Below are 12,725 nucleotides of genomic sequence, written 5' to 3'. Positions count from 1 at the left end.
TAAACTTCTATAGACGATCAAGCCAATATTTTAGTGCTTTATTACCGAACGTAGATAAATTTTCGTTTAATAATTTTTCCCCTTACAAAGTGCAAACTCCTCATTGGCCATACTAATGTAGACCTCAGTCGAATCACCCGTGCACTACAAGAAGTGCATCTGGACCACTTTGAAAACCGCTGATTGAATGCCTTAATAATTAAAGTATATGTAATATTAGGGGGACCGGAAAGTAATGTCGCTTTCTTAATTTAAATTCACTCGACTCCGTGCGACTTCTGGCTATTCAGCAAAGTCAAAAGGCTAATGAGGGAACGCCATTTTAACATGATTGAGGTGATAAAACCGAATACAAGGTCTTGAAGGTTATACCGAAAATACTCTTCAGACTGTTTCGAGGACTGGAAAAAGCGTTGGTACATGTGCGTTTTATCGGATAGAGATGAAATTGAGTTGGAAAAATAAATAATTTACATTGTATACAAAAATTCACCTTCCTTTTTGATAACAGTATTACATCTAAAAGCACATTTATAAATACCGCATAATCATTGTAATGCAACTTTTTTTATCGGCATTATAATTTTGATCACCGTAGATAAACAAATAGCGATACTTTAAAGGCAGTTTCTTTAATAATGACTTCCAAAACAGCTAAACTAGGATAACACAACAAAGGGTATTTTATATCGTTGGAAGAGTCGAATACTCTTATATACGCCTTATTAATTGTACTAAAACTTGGACCTAATCTTTAAGATCGCGCAAATTATTCTTATTATTACTGACTGGCGTTGGAGCCTGAAAGATCTTCAAGTGGGGACTAAAGCCGGTAAAGGTAGCGTGGGTAGGAGTCCCACTTGGTGGACCGGCGACATTGTAGCGAAATAATCACAGTTGTCAAAATGCTTTCGCTTATCTGTCAATCTATCGGTCTACACATGCGCAAAAACTAAGGACGCGCGGCGTATATTTTGTAGGCGGTTGTCAAAACCGCGTCTCACGTCAAAAAATATTATGAAATGTAATAATGGCAAACGGCGTCAAATGACGTATGTGTTGTTGTTTTGTGAATTTGTATTAAATCTTTAGTGCTTGGTGGAATATGGAATTAAAGACAATCTTAAATCAATTTTGAATCAATATTTAATATTTACAAAGGAGTGGTCAAAGTTTTAATATAAAAAATATTTCATTCATATGACAAATAATTTATTACAGCGTTGGTGTATCTAAAGCTGTAGGCTGATTACCTTTAAAATAAACTGTCTATCTTTCATTGCATAGCGTTTTAATTTTTGTGCTCTCGCTAGGTGTTGTCTCTAACATTGCCTACCTAAACTGTGCAACTCTACCACAACATAGTCAAGATCGCGGGCAATTGAATGCGAGCAGCGCAAGACCAATATAAGATAAGATCAACCGCTCCATTTCGTCAACAATCACACGATGGCCCTCGTGTACTTTTTCTTCGACACCCACCAGCGGATATAGCTTTTCAATTTATTAAATATTTAAAATATGTAGATTTATTATTTTGGTCAACAATACTATAAATTCATAATAAAGATTATTGATTTAATTACAAAATTAAACAATAAAAAGTCACAAAAACACCAAACCTTATACTTAATTATTAAAGAAAAAACTGGAATATTTAATAGTCTTTTTTTTAATTTCAACGAATTCTTTACATATTCCAAATAACATAAAAACAATCGACGAACCGAATCACGTGTAATCGTAAAATCATGCAATGGTTAAAACAGTAATAAAAACTAAAAAACACTTTTGCGTCAGAAAATTTCTGTTTCTCAGATTGTACAATTACAAAGTGAATTAACTTGTAAATACAATTTTCTATTGTTCTGTATGATAATAGGACGAGGTTTTACAAAAATTGTAATGTAATGCTGAAATCCGTGTGCACATAATGTTTTTATTACCTTGACTAACTTTGTAGACGAATATGCATAGAGTATGCATTGATAAGTCTAAAAAAACTGCATAGAATTTATTTTTGGATTTATATGTGAATACTTGTTAGTTTCGCGTGCAAAATTAGTTGTTTTTGTTGTCTGGGTGAACTGTTTTATTGTAGTAAGGGCAAGCCACTATTTACCTTATTGGTTTTAATTAGAAGAAGATAGCAGTACTTGTGTTTGACCCATGCCAAAACAATGATTAACCTTTCGTGTGCCGAGAAAGGTGCAAAATGGCGCCCGTCGGTGTCAGGATCGATTTTTTTTTAATTATGAACAGAATATTATTATTTATGGTCCTGTGGAATTAGTATATCTAGAGCAAGCGATTTTAAACTGTATTTTAAGGTGATTCGATATAATGTAACCTATTTCGTTTCGGGCAGATCTAACGCGTAGGTAGTTGACGGGTTAAAATGTGACCGAGCTTTTAGGTCGCTCCTTAGAGTAATTGGGCATATGGGTCTCCATAGATACTTCACTTTAGATCATCACTCAGTAGTTTAGCATTACTATTCGATTTGATTAATATGAATTCCGCATAAGCCTTCAGGTTCTGGGTGGAGACCACGGAGCGGAAAGAACAGCGTCGACGTCAATCCATAACGTGGACTGACAACATTATTAATATCCTCTGTTGGTCAGCTCAGAACGGATTTTATAAAATTCAACCATCAAGTGTTGAGGAGGCGATCATAAAAAAACAAACATATTATCAAACTATAGCACTAATTGGTAAAAAAAACACGACCAGAATATTTTTTTGGCTCATTAATAAATTGCCAAAAATATATTTTATCAAATTGCACCCACGAAACTCAGCGTGGGACACAAAGAAGTAGGTGTACGACATCCAGGAAATTTTATTATTAACTACATTTCCGGAAATAAAGTGGGTCACTTTAAATTATGGAATAGGCCACTTTGTGACCGGCGCGTTATTTCATGAACCATGAACCGTTTTTTCTTTAACCGTTTGTTTGGATTTTAATTAGTGCATATTAAAAGACCAAATTTATAATTAGCAAATTACAACTGAAACATTAAACGTATAACTTTTTACAAGGTTTCGTATAGTAAGGTAAATAATAAAAATACGCATGACTGATTTCCTTTTACAAAGTATATTAATAATTATTATTATCTGTAATACTTTGCTACGCTAATAGAGCGCATATTTTATCATTTATGTATTTCATGCGTTATTTCCAAATATGAACATTTCTTACAATCTATTCTAGTCTCATATGAATAAAATCTCTTGTAAATTTACGTTTTAACCAACTCACTTGACAACAACATCGACATCATTGGCAAAACCGGTTAACCACGGAAGTGGATCTCAAACATGTAAAAATATTCCAACGATAAACAACTTTGCAAACCTATTAATAAAATAACAAATAATATATTCCTACTTAACTAAAGTAATTCATATGAGTATAAAAGAAATTATAACAAATTCAATAAAAATGAAGCAGTACATATTTTAATGCTAGCCGTTCAATAAGCTGCTGTTAACTTTCTATAACACATAGATTTATTAAAATAAGACACGCATTGCGTTACAAAGCAAAGTTAGAACAAAAAAAGTGACAGTTGTCAGTGTTGCTACCGAATAAATTACTATTAAAACCTAAATAATTAAATTATTATATGTTCTGTACAGAACACCAGCATCAAAACCGGAACATAATTACAATGGTTTTTTAAAGACATGTTTGATAACTTGATCAACTTGAGAAAAATTACTGCAAGATGGAAATAATCTATCAGGCCAGAAATGTTGCAAGGCCACATAAATGGCTGATGACATAATTCAAACAGCCGTGCAGGATTTAAGCAGAGATTTAAAAATGTGGAAGCAGTTGAACGAGGTCTTTTCTCTAACTTAGATCATATCACGGAACTTTATTGACTTACAATACTAATACTAATAATGAGGTAAAACCATTAACTCTACTAAAGTCATTTAAAAATATAAAAAAGTTATATTAAATAAAAGCTTTATTATTTTTATTATTATAAATGGCGTTCAGTTAATTGATCGACCATTTGCAAAATACGTATATCTGTTTTTTAAACAGTGTTTAACTATCGACTCTGAACTTCTGCAACGGATAGAGGTAATAAGCTGATGTTCATGGCCAGAGCTGGAACGTTAAAGAAGACTTACATGCAAGACGTAGAATCAGACCAAAAGATTTATTTACCTCAGTTCACCTATAACATCTAGAGATTGTAATGCTGAAGTAATACATTCATCGTAAATTGCTAAAACTGTAGTGAAAAGGTTTAAGAAAGTATAGAGATTCATAGAAATCAAAGTGGTAAAAAGTGCCCTCGTATTTTCTATATTTCTATAATAGTGCAAAACTAGAACACTTAAGTCTAGCAAGGCAAACAATAGGCGCATTCAAGACGTGATGTCGGTGCCGATTGTAAAGATTTCTGTGCCCAGTGACCCGCTCCTTAAGCGCGAACAGCGTGGGCGAACCGAGGTTGGATCTGGATCCATCTTTAGCTCGCCTGTGGTTCACGCTGCCGTCCTAAGCCCCATATACACAACATCAACACAGAACAGCTCTACTCGGGTAGAGCGGTTTACTACGTGCGAACGTCATCGTATAAATGGAATGCATCTGTCCAGCTTCTGTTTTATTTTTAAATTCACGGACCCTTTCGCTCCGTGAAGTGAGTTCCGATGAAGCTGTAAAAACCCCCGGACTAACAGCATCAACTTCAATCGAAACTAAGCAAGCCAGTGTGCCGCGCTAATTTAGCCATATAAAGAGGTCAAAAGAAGAACCCGGTTTTAGTTTGCTTACGCAGAATCCTCTTGTGCTTTCGTTACATTGCATTGTGTAATTCAGTCTGATCAAATCTGAAGCAGCTTATTGTTATCGCCAATGTAGAAGGTAAAAAAGATAGAACGATTACTTGCTCGCTGGACTACAACAGCCCCCGAACTTTGCTACCTTTAAAAAGCTGTTTGGCTAAGCGCCCTCAGCACTCTGACCCTTCGCATCCGGAATCTGCAAATGCCAATTCGGCAGCAGAGAAATTCAAATAAAAACACACTGTCTCCATAAAACTTTCCCAAAACTGTAAAGCCCGTAGAAAAACGGTTGCGAAGACTGACATGATTTTCCACGCCCCTAAGTCATGGGAAATCGAGAATAAACTAATCAACATTATATTACATTTAGAGTTATGAATTTAATAAGGTTATGGGAAGTAAAACCTTTCAAGGTGATGAGAATTACCTTTGATTATAATTTTTTCTTAAGTATAAATTAAAAGGCATGATAATAAGCTGTGAAACTGAAACTACTAATGACATCATTATATAAGACTATTTCATACCATTACATGCAACGTTGATTTGTTAAATCTACTATCTGTAAATATCTATAGCCAAGTGTATAAACTATTCACGATTTATTGATAAAATAAGTTATGCAATTATAGTTGAAAGACATATTTTAAAGCAATAAATTTTCAAGTCACGCAAATTAAAAAGTGTATTCTTAACTTTATTCATGTTAGTAATTGTAAAGTCCTATATAATTTAGAAAAATTGTCGAATAATCTGAAATTCTGAAACGAGTGTTCATTGTAAACTGCCTCTGGTGTATCCAGACATCTAAATGTTTTGCTTGAGGGGGAGTGATATGGCGATCGCCCAATCAAACAACAATCCCTTGTGCTGTCTCGCTCGCACAGTACCTACTATACACAGACCTGTGCGGGTTCACTCACCCACGAGTTGTACTACGCAAAATGTATACACATAGAGAGATGATGAAGCAAAAGAAAGCAAGCAAAGAACAAAGAAGCGCCGGAACAAGCCAAAAGAGAATCAAGGACCAAATCGATTAGCAACAATCGATTAGCCATATTGAATGCAATGTTTCTTATAAGTTCGTTGAACTTTTACTCAACGACCTATCTCCTACATATGTATGTTATACCGTAGCATATATATAATATTATCTATTTTGCAATACTTTACTGATTACTTGTGTATGTCATGAGAATAATGCGAGAAAATTCAATTAAGAATTAAGAATTCGATACCAAATAGAATCAAATTGTAGTATTTTAGTATCCTTTTACTTAAAATACATTCTGTTCTGTGCAGAGGCCACACCTTTATCAATTTTCTTGGAATAATTTTCGTTAATATGTTTAATGCAGTATTTGTGCAATATACAAAAATTTATTATCATTTATAACATATTAACATACTAATAGTATTTTTTGGTAATGCACGTTTTTGTTTAATAAGCCTTTATAATTTTTAGTATGAAAATTCAAAGTTATTTAGTTACTCACAAAATTGTTTAAAATTTTATACACTCTGTATGAAGATATTACACGCTTCACATTATTTCAAGTGTTAACTACATATGTAAACACATATATACCTATGTACATCACAATTTTTCTAATATTTATTGGTCTTTATATCTAATGTTATATATAGACGCCGATTGCTAGGTATAGGCTTCCCCCAAAGATATCTATGAAGGGATGTACCAAAATCGCTAGGCTTGGCATGTGGGTTGGCGTTCATAGTGTGGCATTATGGTATGCAAAAGATGCTGCTTCTTATCCTCTCGAAACTTGTTTGTGAGCAATATATATTCTATATAATTAATGCACAAAGTGTGATAACTCACACTGTGCATTAACATATAAGATGGTATTCCGGGAATCAAACTTGAGACCCATGATCACTAGTGTCAGTCCTCTAACGCTGGACTACCAGTAATCTTTAATATATGTATATTGACTATAGCCAGCATGGTCAGAAAGCACAGAATGCTGGTTGCTTCCAACGGTTCTATTGCAAATCTATGGTATAGGTTTATGGTCATCCTACAGAAATGAAATTATGATGATTGACTATACATTGATTGATTGACAACTTTTGTATTTTTGACATGTTTGACATAGTTTTGATGCATAAAAAGAATTTTCCTAAATGGCAGTGATTGTTAACATATAAAAACCGAAATAAATTTAAAGCTAAGTAGTCAAACCATACTGAATTCACTATTAACAATCGAGTACAAAATAATTATAATCATGTGTGTTAAATTAACCTTTTATGAACTCAATATACATACAATAGTTAAACCAGTGATTTAAAAATACTTTTTGTAATTGAAATGGCAAAATTGTACAATGTTTTAAAATTTATGTTTGTTTTTTAACAATTAAAGAACATCAATATTACCTAATTATCAGAACACCAGAGGATTTTAAAGATTATCATTAATCTTATCTACAGTTTCAACACTTAGTAATAGCATATAGAATTAATTACATAGTTTGTATTCATCGGGTCAGATTAGGCTAAGAAATTTTGTTTATATGTAAATGCATTAAACCTTTGCTACTGGGTTGGTAGCCAGCCTGGTTTATAAATTTTTTTGTCTAATAGAGAACTTAAATAACTGACATTGCTGTAGATTAACATTATTTTTATTTAATTAAAAAACAAACAAAAAAAAATTTGTCTGATTGCTTTAGGCTACTGAAGAATTTATAAAATTTATTATGATTTATTTATTATGGTCATTCTCAAGGTCAAGAGCAGTCAGTAGATGCAGACAGGGCAAGTTCTGTCATTTATGTGATGGTTTGGGGAAGTCATGATGATAATTATGGTTTAATTGATAAGGAGAAAAAGCAGAGGCCAAAGAAATTAGTCCCATGATATCAGACAAATAGCAGGACATCAACCATGTTTTAAAAAAAATTATCGAAAAGGTTGAAAGAGAACTATGCGTCGCAACAACACACTAGAATTAAATAATAAGATATCTACAACATCTTATGTAAGAAACTTAACAATATATAGGTAATAAAGGCTGTAACCATTGCAAAATGAGGTCTCTTCTGCTTTCTATAGGAAACCAGGCCATGGAGACGTGTAAATACAATATAAAAACTAACAATCACAATTGTTTGTAAATACTTTTGACTATAACTAAACAAAATGGTATAATAACATTACAATTTATACTATTGTTTATACCATAGTGAAAATTAAAATGTACTTACCCTTCCACTAATGTTGTATGCTGTATTAACCATAAATCACACATTGTTCTTGACACAAGAGACAATGCTATTAATACCATTAAACCACTCTCCTTTGACCACAAGCCAGGCACCATAATTTTCCATAATGTGTTTAATTCAGCAAAAAATCTGGCATCCACTTGTGCTTTTGGGCTCTTTTTGCCCTTTTCTTTTATCATATACTGTACTCGTTCATCTGGTGAGATTTCACCAGGTCGTGTGTATTTTTTATTGCTGGAATAAAAATATTTTGAATGAAAAAAAATTTCATACAGAGTAATAGATAGTTATGAATTCTTAGTCATGCATGAAAATTATTGTTATATTACACTTTAATTATTTCCTTTTAAATTAAATTATTTATTTTATAAAAAATATGAAGGTTTACAAACAGAAAACCCATAGTAGGATCATCTAACACAAACTATTATATTTTAAAATTTAATAGATTATGTTCTTTTGTACTTTTTTATAGAAATTAGAATTATGTTTAGTATTTCACTATATTCTTGTAATGAATCGTTTAAATAAAGACTACTTAAGTAATAATTATGCACTGTGAAAAATGTTTTTCATCAATTGATAATGAAAATGTTTATTTTGCATAATTAATTAAAATTCTTATGTAACATAATTATTCATTTTTTATGACATTTAAGTCGTCTAGTAATATTATTGTGAAATACCTAGAAAATCAAATCATCAGCTTAACCTAATAACAATGTATAAAGAAAAATTACTATAGCGGAACCTAAAGAGATTATAGGAAAAATTTTAAGTACAAAAAAAAAACTATAATTTATTAGCTTAAGAGAAAAATGTGGCTTGTTGAAGAGATATCTCTCGAAGCCATGTTATTAACAGTAATAAGATAACTAAAGTATCTATAATTACCATCTACTCCTTTTACAAAATTTGAATCACTTAATAAAAATTTTAAAATGTATATGTACGCATTTCAAAGTTCTCGAAATCATTTTAAATTTAGTATATTGCGCATATTACAAAAGTTTAATTAAAATAAAAGTAGTTTCTGTAATATTTTAATACGTGAACTGTACCTGGGTTTTATGGAATTTTTAATCAGCCAAGCACTTATTGCTGCAGTAGCAGCTATTCCAATTTTTACATCAGTCCTCGAAGTAAATTTACTAAAATTCGGCGCCATGATAAAACTAATAAATAGAATAATAGTGAAAGTATTGTACCAATGTCAGAAAAACGATAACGATTGACACATTATATCACTCAAAGACTGACTGATCATACATAGACACAACTGCTTTCATAAGCCGTCAAAAACTTGACAGTTTAAATAATTGTTACCAGGACATTGTTTTTAAAAATGTTAATATTATAAAATTAATGTTCCTAGTTTCATAAAAATTACTTTAAATTTAGAAATTTATACATGTGATCGATCTTAGCTGTATATATTTTGTACATTACGACCGTCGCTTTATGTACATTAATAACGAAATACAAACACTTTTAACGTCCCAATAAAAATCGTAGGAGGAATATTATTTTATAAATTTGGAAATGAAGACTAATTCTTTTTACGTACAACTAACCAGCGGTAATTTAAAAAATTTATTCCAGCATCATTATAGATTAAGTACCATTTATACGATTTTCTTTGCGATCTCACCAATTAACAAATGAGATAGAATGGATCATAAAACTATGGCTTCTGTAAGATTTTTCTAACTAAACTAACTAGAAGTAGAGATGTTCTTTATCCTATTTGAATTTGTTGTGTGAAATTTTAGGGGTAGAGAGCTTTAGACATACTGAGTGATTCTTCTTACCGAAATGAAGCACTTGTGGGATTCTTCCTAAGGGCGGCAGGGCTCGGAGATAATGCCAAAAAAACAAAGTGAAGTCTGCTCTAGAAATGTGTACATTCATCAAGTTTATCCCATATTTATACCGATTTAAAACTATGAAAACAATATTCCACCAAAGTGATCTCTTTCGATCGAAATATATAAATAATTACATTTCTGTTGAATTCCTCTTTACGATGCAGCACTGACGATGATAATGTAGAGCCTACACACTGTTGAGCAAAGTAAACGGAGAAGCTGTTCCATTTATTGTGCAATGATTTGTTCCGTAATGCTTATATTAAAAAAGCTCTTTATACATCTGCGAGAATAATATCTTGAAAGGTACCCACAGTTGCCGGCATATTATTGGGTCGTTACGGTTTTTGTCAACGCCATGTCCTGATACACTTTAGGTATTACTTCCATCAATAAAACGATCATAATATCTTCGCTAGAAGCGTGGCTAGTTTTACTTTTTTAAACGAAGTTACATTAACAAAATGGCAAGTATGGTTGTCTGTAGAATAGTTGAATATTATAAACAAGTATTGGCGGCAGGCTAATACCAAGACGAGGCTAAGATTTTAACATTTGCGAAAGACAAAATAAGGCAAAGGATAAAAAATTCAGAAGTAACTAGAAGCCCTTTGCGTACCTTAACCTATCAATGAAACAGAGATTAATAAAAATAATACATTTAGTAAAACAATGACGAAGGATTATAACTTTTTCACTTTTTGTTCTAACAAAATGAACTGCATGTATTATACGTATTATTACAATAACGAAAAGAAAAACTACAACGTTCTTATGTATAATATTTTTTTACTCGGAGAGCTTAAAATTTGCTGTAAATGTTTGTATAATTTCTTTGTAATTTATTTAATTATAGCGGACTCTGATAGTAGTATTAGTTTTGCTGAAAAAAATCCAAATGCTAAAAGATCAAATCATAAAGAAACATATTTTCTTTTTAAGAAAATAAAAAAAAATGTATTACATCTTTAGATACATGAATATTACTCCGTTTTCGTCTTTTAAATATCTAAAAAAAAAAAACTTCATCGTCATCGGCATCATTATAGCACCGAATATATTCCCGCTGCAAGGCATTGTTTGCTCCAAAGATCGCCTGGACGACCGGTCTTGTTAAGATTGCGGAAAGTAACTGGATTATTACACGTGTTTTTGGAGGCCATGTTTTTTCAAAAATTTGCATCTTGTGGTGTTATTAATTTTGACTCATATAATAGATCGGGGAAAAGTTCCTTCACATTTTTTATGAGAATTCTAGACTTTTTTTTAATTTGACAAGAGAACCGTAAACCTAACTGTGCATCATTTACTGTATTAAATACATAAACTTTTTTAGGTTTGCGTTGCTGTATGGAAATTAAATCTTAAATTGTATCGAATTTTTTACTAGATTCTCTTATTTTGATAGAAAAAAAACGTGAAAAGTAATTTAAAACAAAATTGTACAAATAGTTTCTTTTTTTAAGATGTTTCATTTTTAATGTAATCAAGACCATCTTTACACAAAGTGTAAAGCCAAAGAGATTTTATAACAATTTTATACATATTATTTGTCAAAAGACGTTTTCCTCGACTTAATTTATTTAACAAAATAACCCAATAATAATCGATTCTCCCAATAAGACGCGATTAAAAATATAAATAGCCTTTATGTATCACTATATTTCGAATGTACTAAAAATGACATTTAAATCAAGTAAGTTCTCTCCCGTCTACTTATACATATTTAACTAAAAGTACCACACCCAAATCACGGCGATCAATAAAGGACGTATGACAAGCACAGATAATACGGATTGAGTGAGATGGTAATATACAGGTCACCGTGTACCCGAAAATTTAATCGATTGACACATAGTACACAAAAAATTTTTATTTCTGGCGACGGATAATAGGTCAAAATTAGTTTTTCCTGTGACAATACATCTTCATTATTCTCTCATTACATTTGACAAATTTCCGTCTACAGGCTTTGTTACGCATTTGTTAGGGAGAGTGCATTGCAAATAGTGAGAAATAATGAAAAAACCTAGATTTCAATATATTGTCATCTTTTGTGGCCTTATGAAAATTCTTATATAATCATTTTGGTACATTATCTCATTACTTTAATAGTACCTAAATTGTTATGTTATTAGCCTCAACTATTACAACCTATAAGGTTTAACATTTCTAAAATTATACAAAAGGAATCTGTATTTATTTCTATTTTTTTATTTTCTTGAACCTTTTTGCCTTCATAAGTTTATAGCATTTAGGTATTGCAATTAATTATATCTAATTTCTATTTATCATTGAAACTCTTGGATTTACAAGTCTTTTTATAATATTGAAATTGAAAAGAAAATAGAAAAAGAATGATACTGATAATATTAATGTCAAATTATTAAACTAACAAAAATTTTGGCGCTTGTATTGTATGTATATGAAACGGTAGAAGTATATGAATAATATTTTATGTACTTAAAATTTTTTGTCTAGTAACATAGTTCTCGACCTTTCTACAGCTTTATCTCTTTCTTGCAGTTAGTAGTTGTCCTTTTTACACAATCGATTGGAATGTTCTAGAATGTTCGTCTTTCTCTTTTTAACTTGTACAACCGTCTTTTTCATTAGCACGAAGAATGTTCTAGAAGGGTAGTCCTACTAAATTCGAAATGTAGTTAGGAATCGGATTATACAGGCTAAGCGGTTACTTTTCATTTTATTTGGTTATTAGCCTTACGTGTGCCTATAAAACGCCCCTCATGCCGAAGAATCGTCATACCGTTTAAGGCGA

At 31.5% G+C, this 12,725-nt stretch overlaps 1 protein-coding gene across 1 annotated transcript in view; it reads right to left on the bottom strand.

Moving 5' to 3' along the window:
* Nucleotides 1–9,320, bottom strand: part of Abcd3 (ATP binding cassette subfamily D member Pmp70) — a 34,220-nt gene extending 24,900 nt beyond the window's left edge. The window contains exons 1-2 of the mRNA XM_068774782.1: nucleotides 9,140–9,320; nucleotides 8,058–8,312 (exon numbers count right to left, since the gene is read on the bottom strand). Of these exons, the coding sequence (XP_068630883.1) occupies nucleotides 8,058–8,312; nucleotides 9,140–9,246 (362 nt within the window). The 5' untranslated portion in view covers nucleotides 9,247–9,320. The remainder of the gene's footprint in view (nucleotides 1–8,057; nucleotides 8,313–9,139) is intronic.
* Nucleotides 9,321–12,725: the final 3,405 nt, after the last annotated feature.

Source organism: Battus philenor, unplaced genomic scaffold, assembly GCF_028537555.1.
Source record: "Battus philenor isolate CCGP_79_NKW_IND1 unplaced genomic scaffold, ilBatPhil1.0.hap1 SCAF_7, whole genome shotgun sequence".
Lineage (NCBI taxonomy): Eukaryota > Metazoa > Arthropoda > Insecta > Lepidoptera > Papilionidae > Battus > Battus philenor.
Note: the sequence above shows the minus strand (reverse complement) of the source record. Positions and strands in the feature narration are given on the sequence as shown.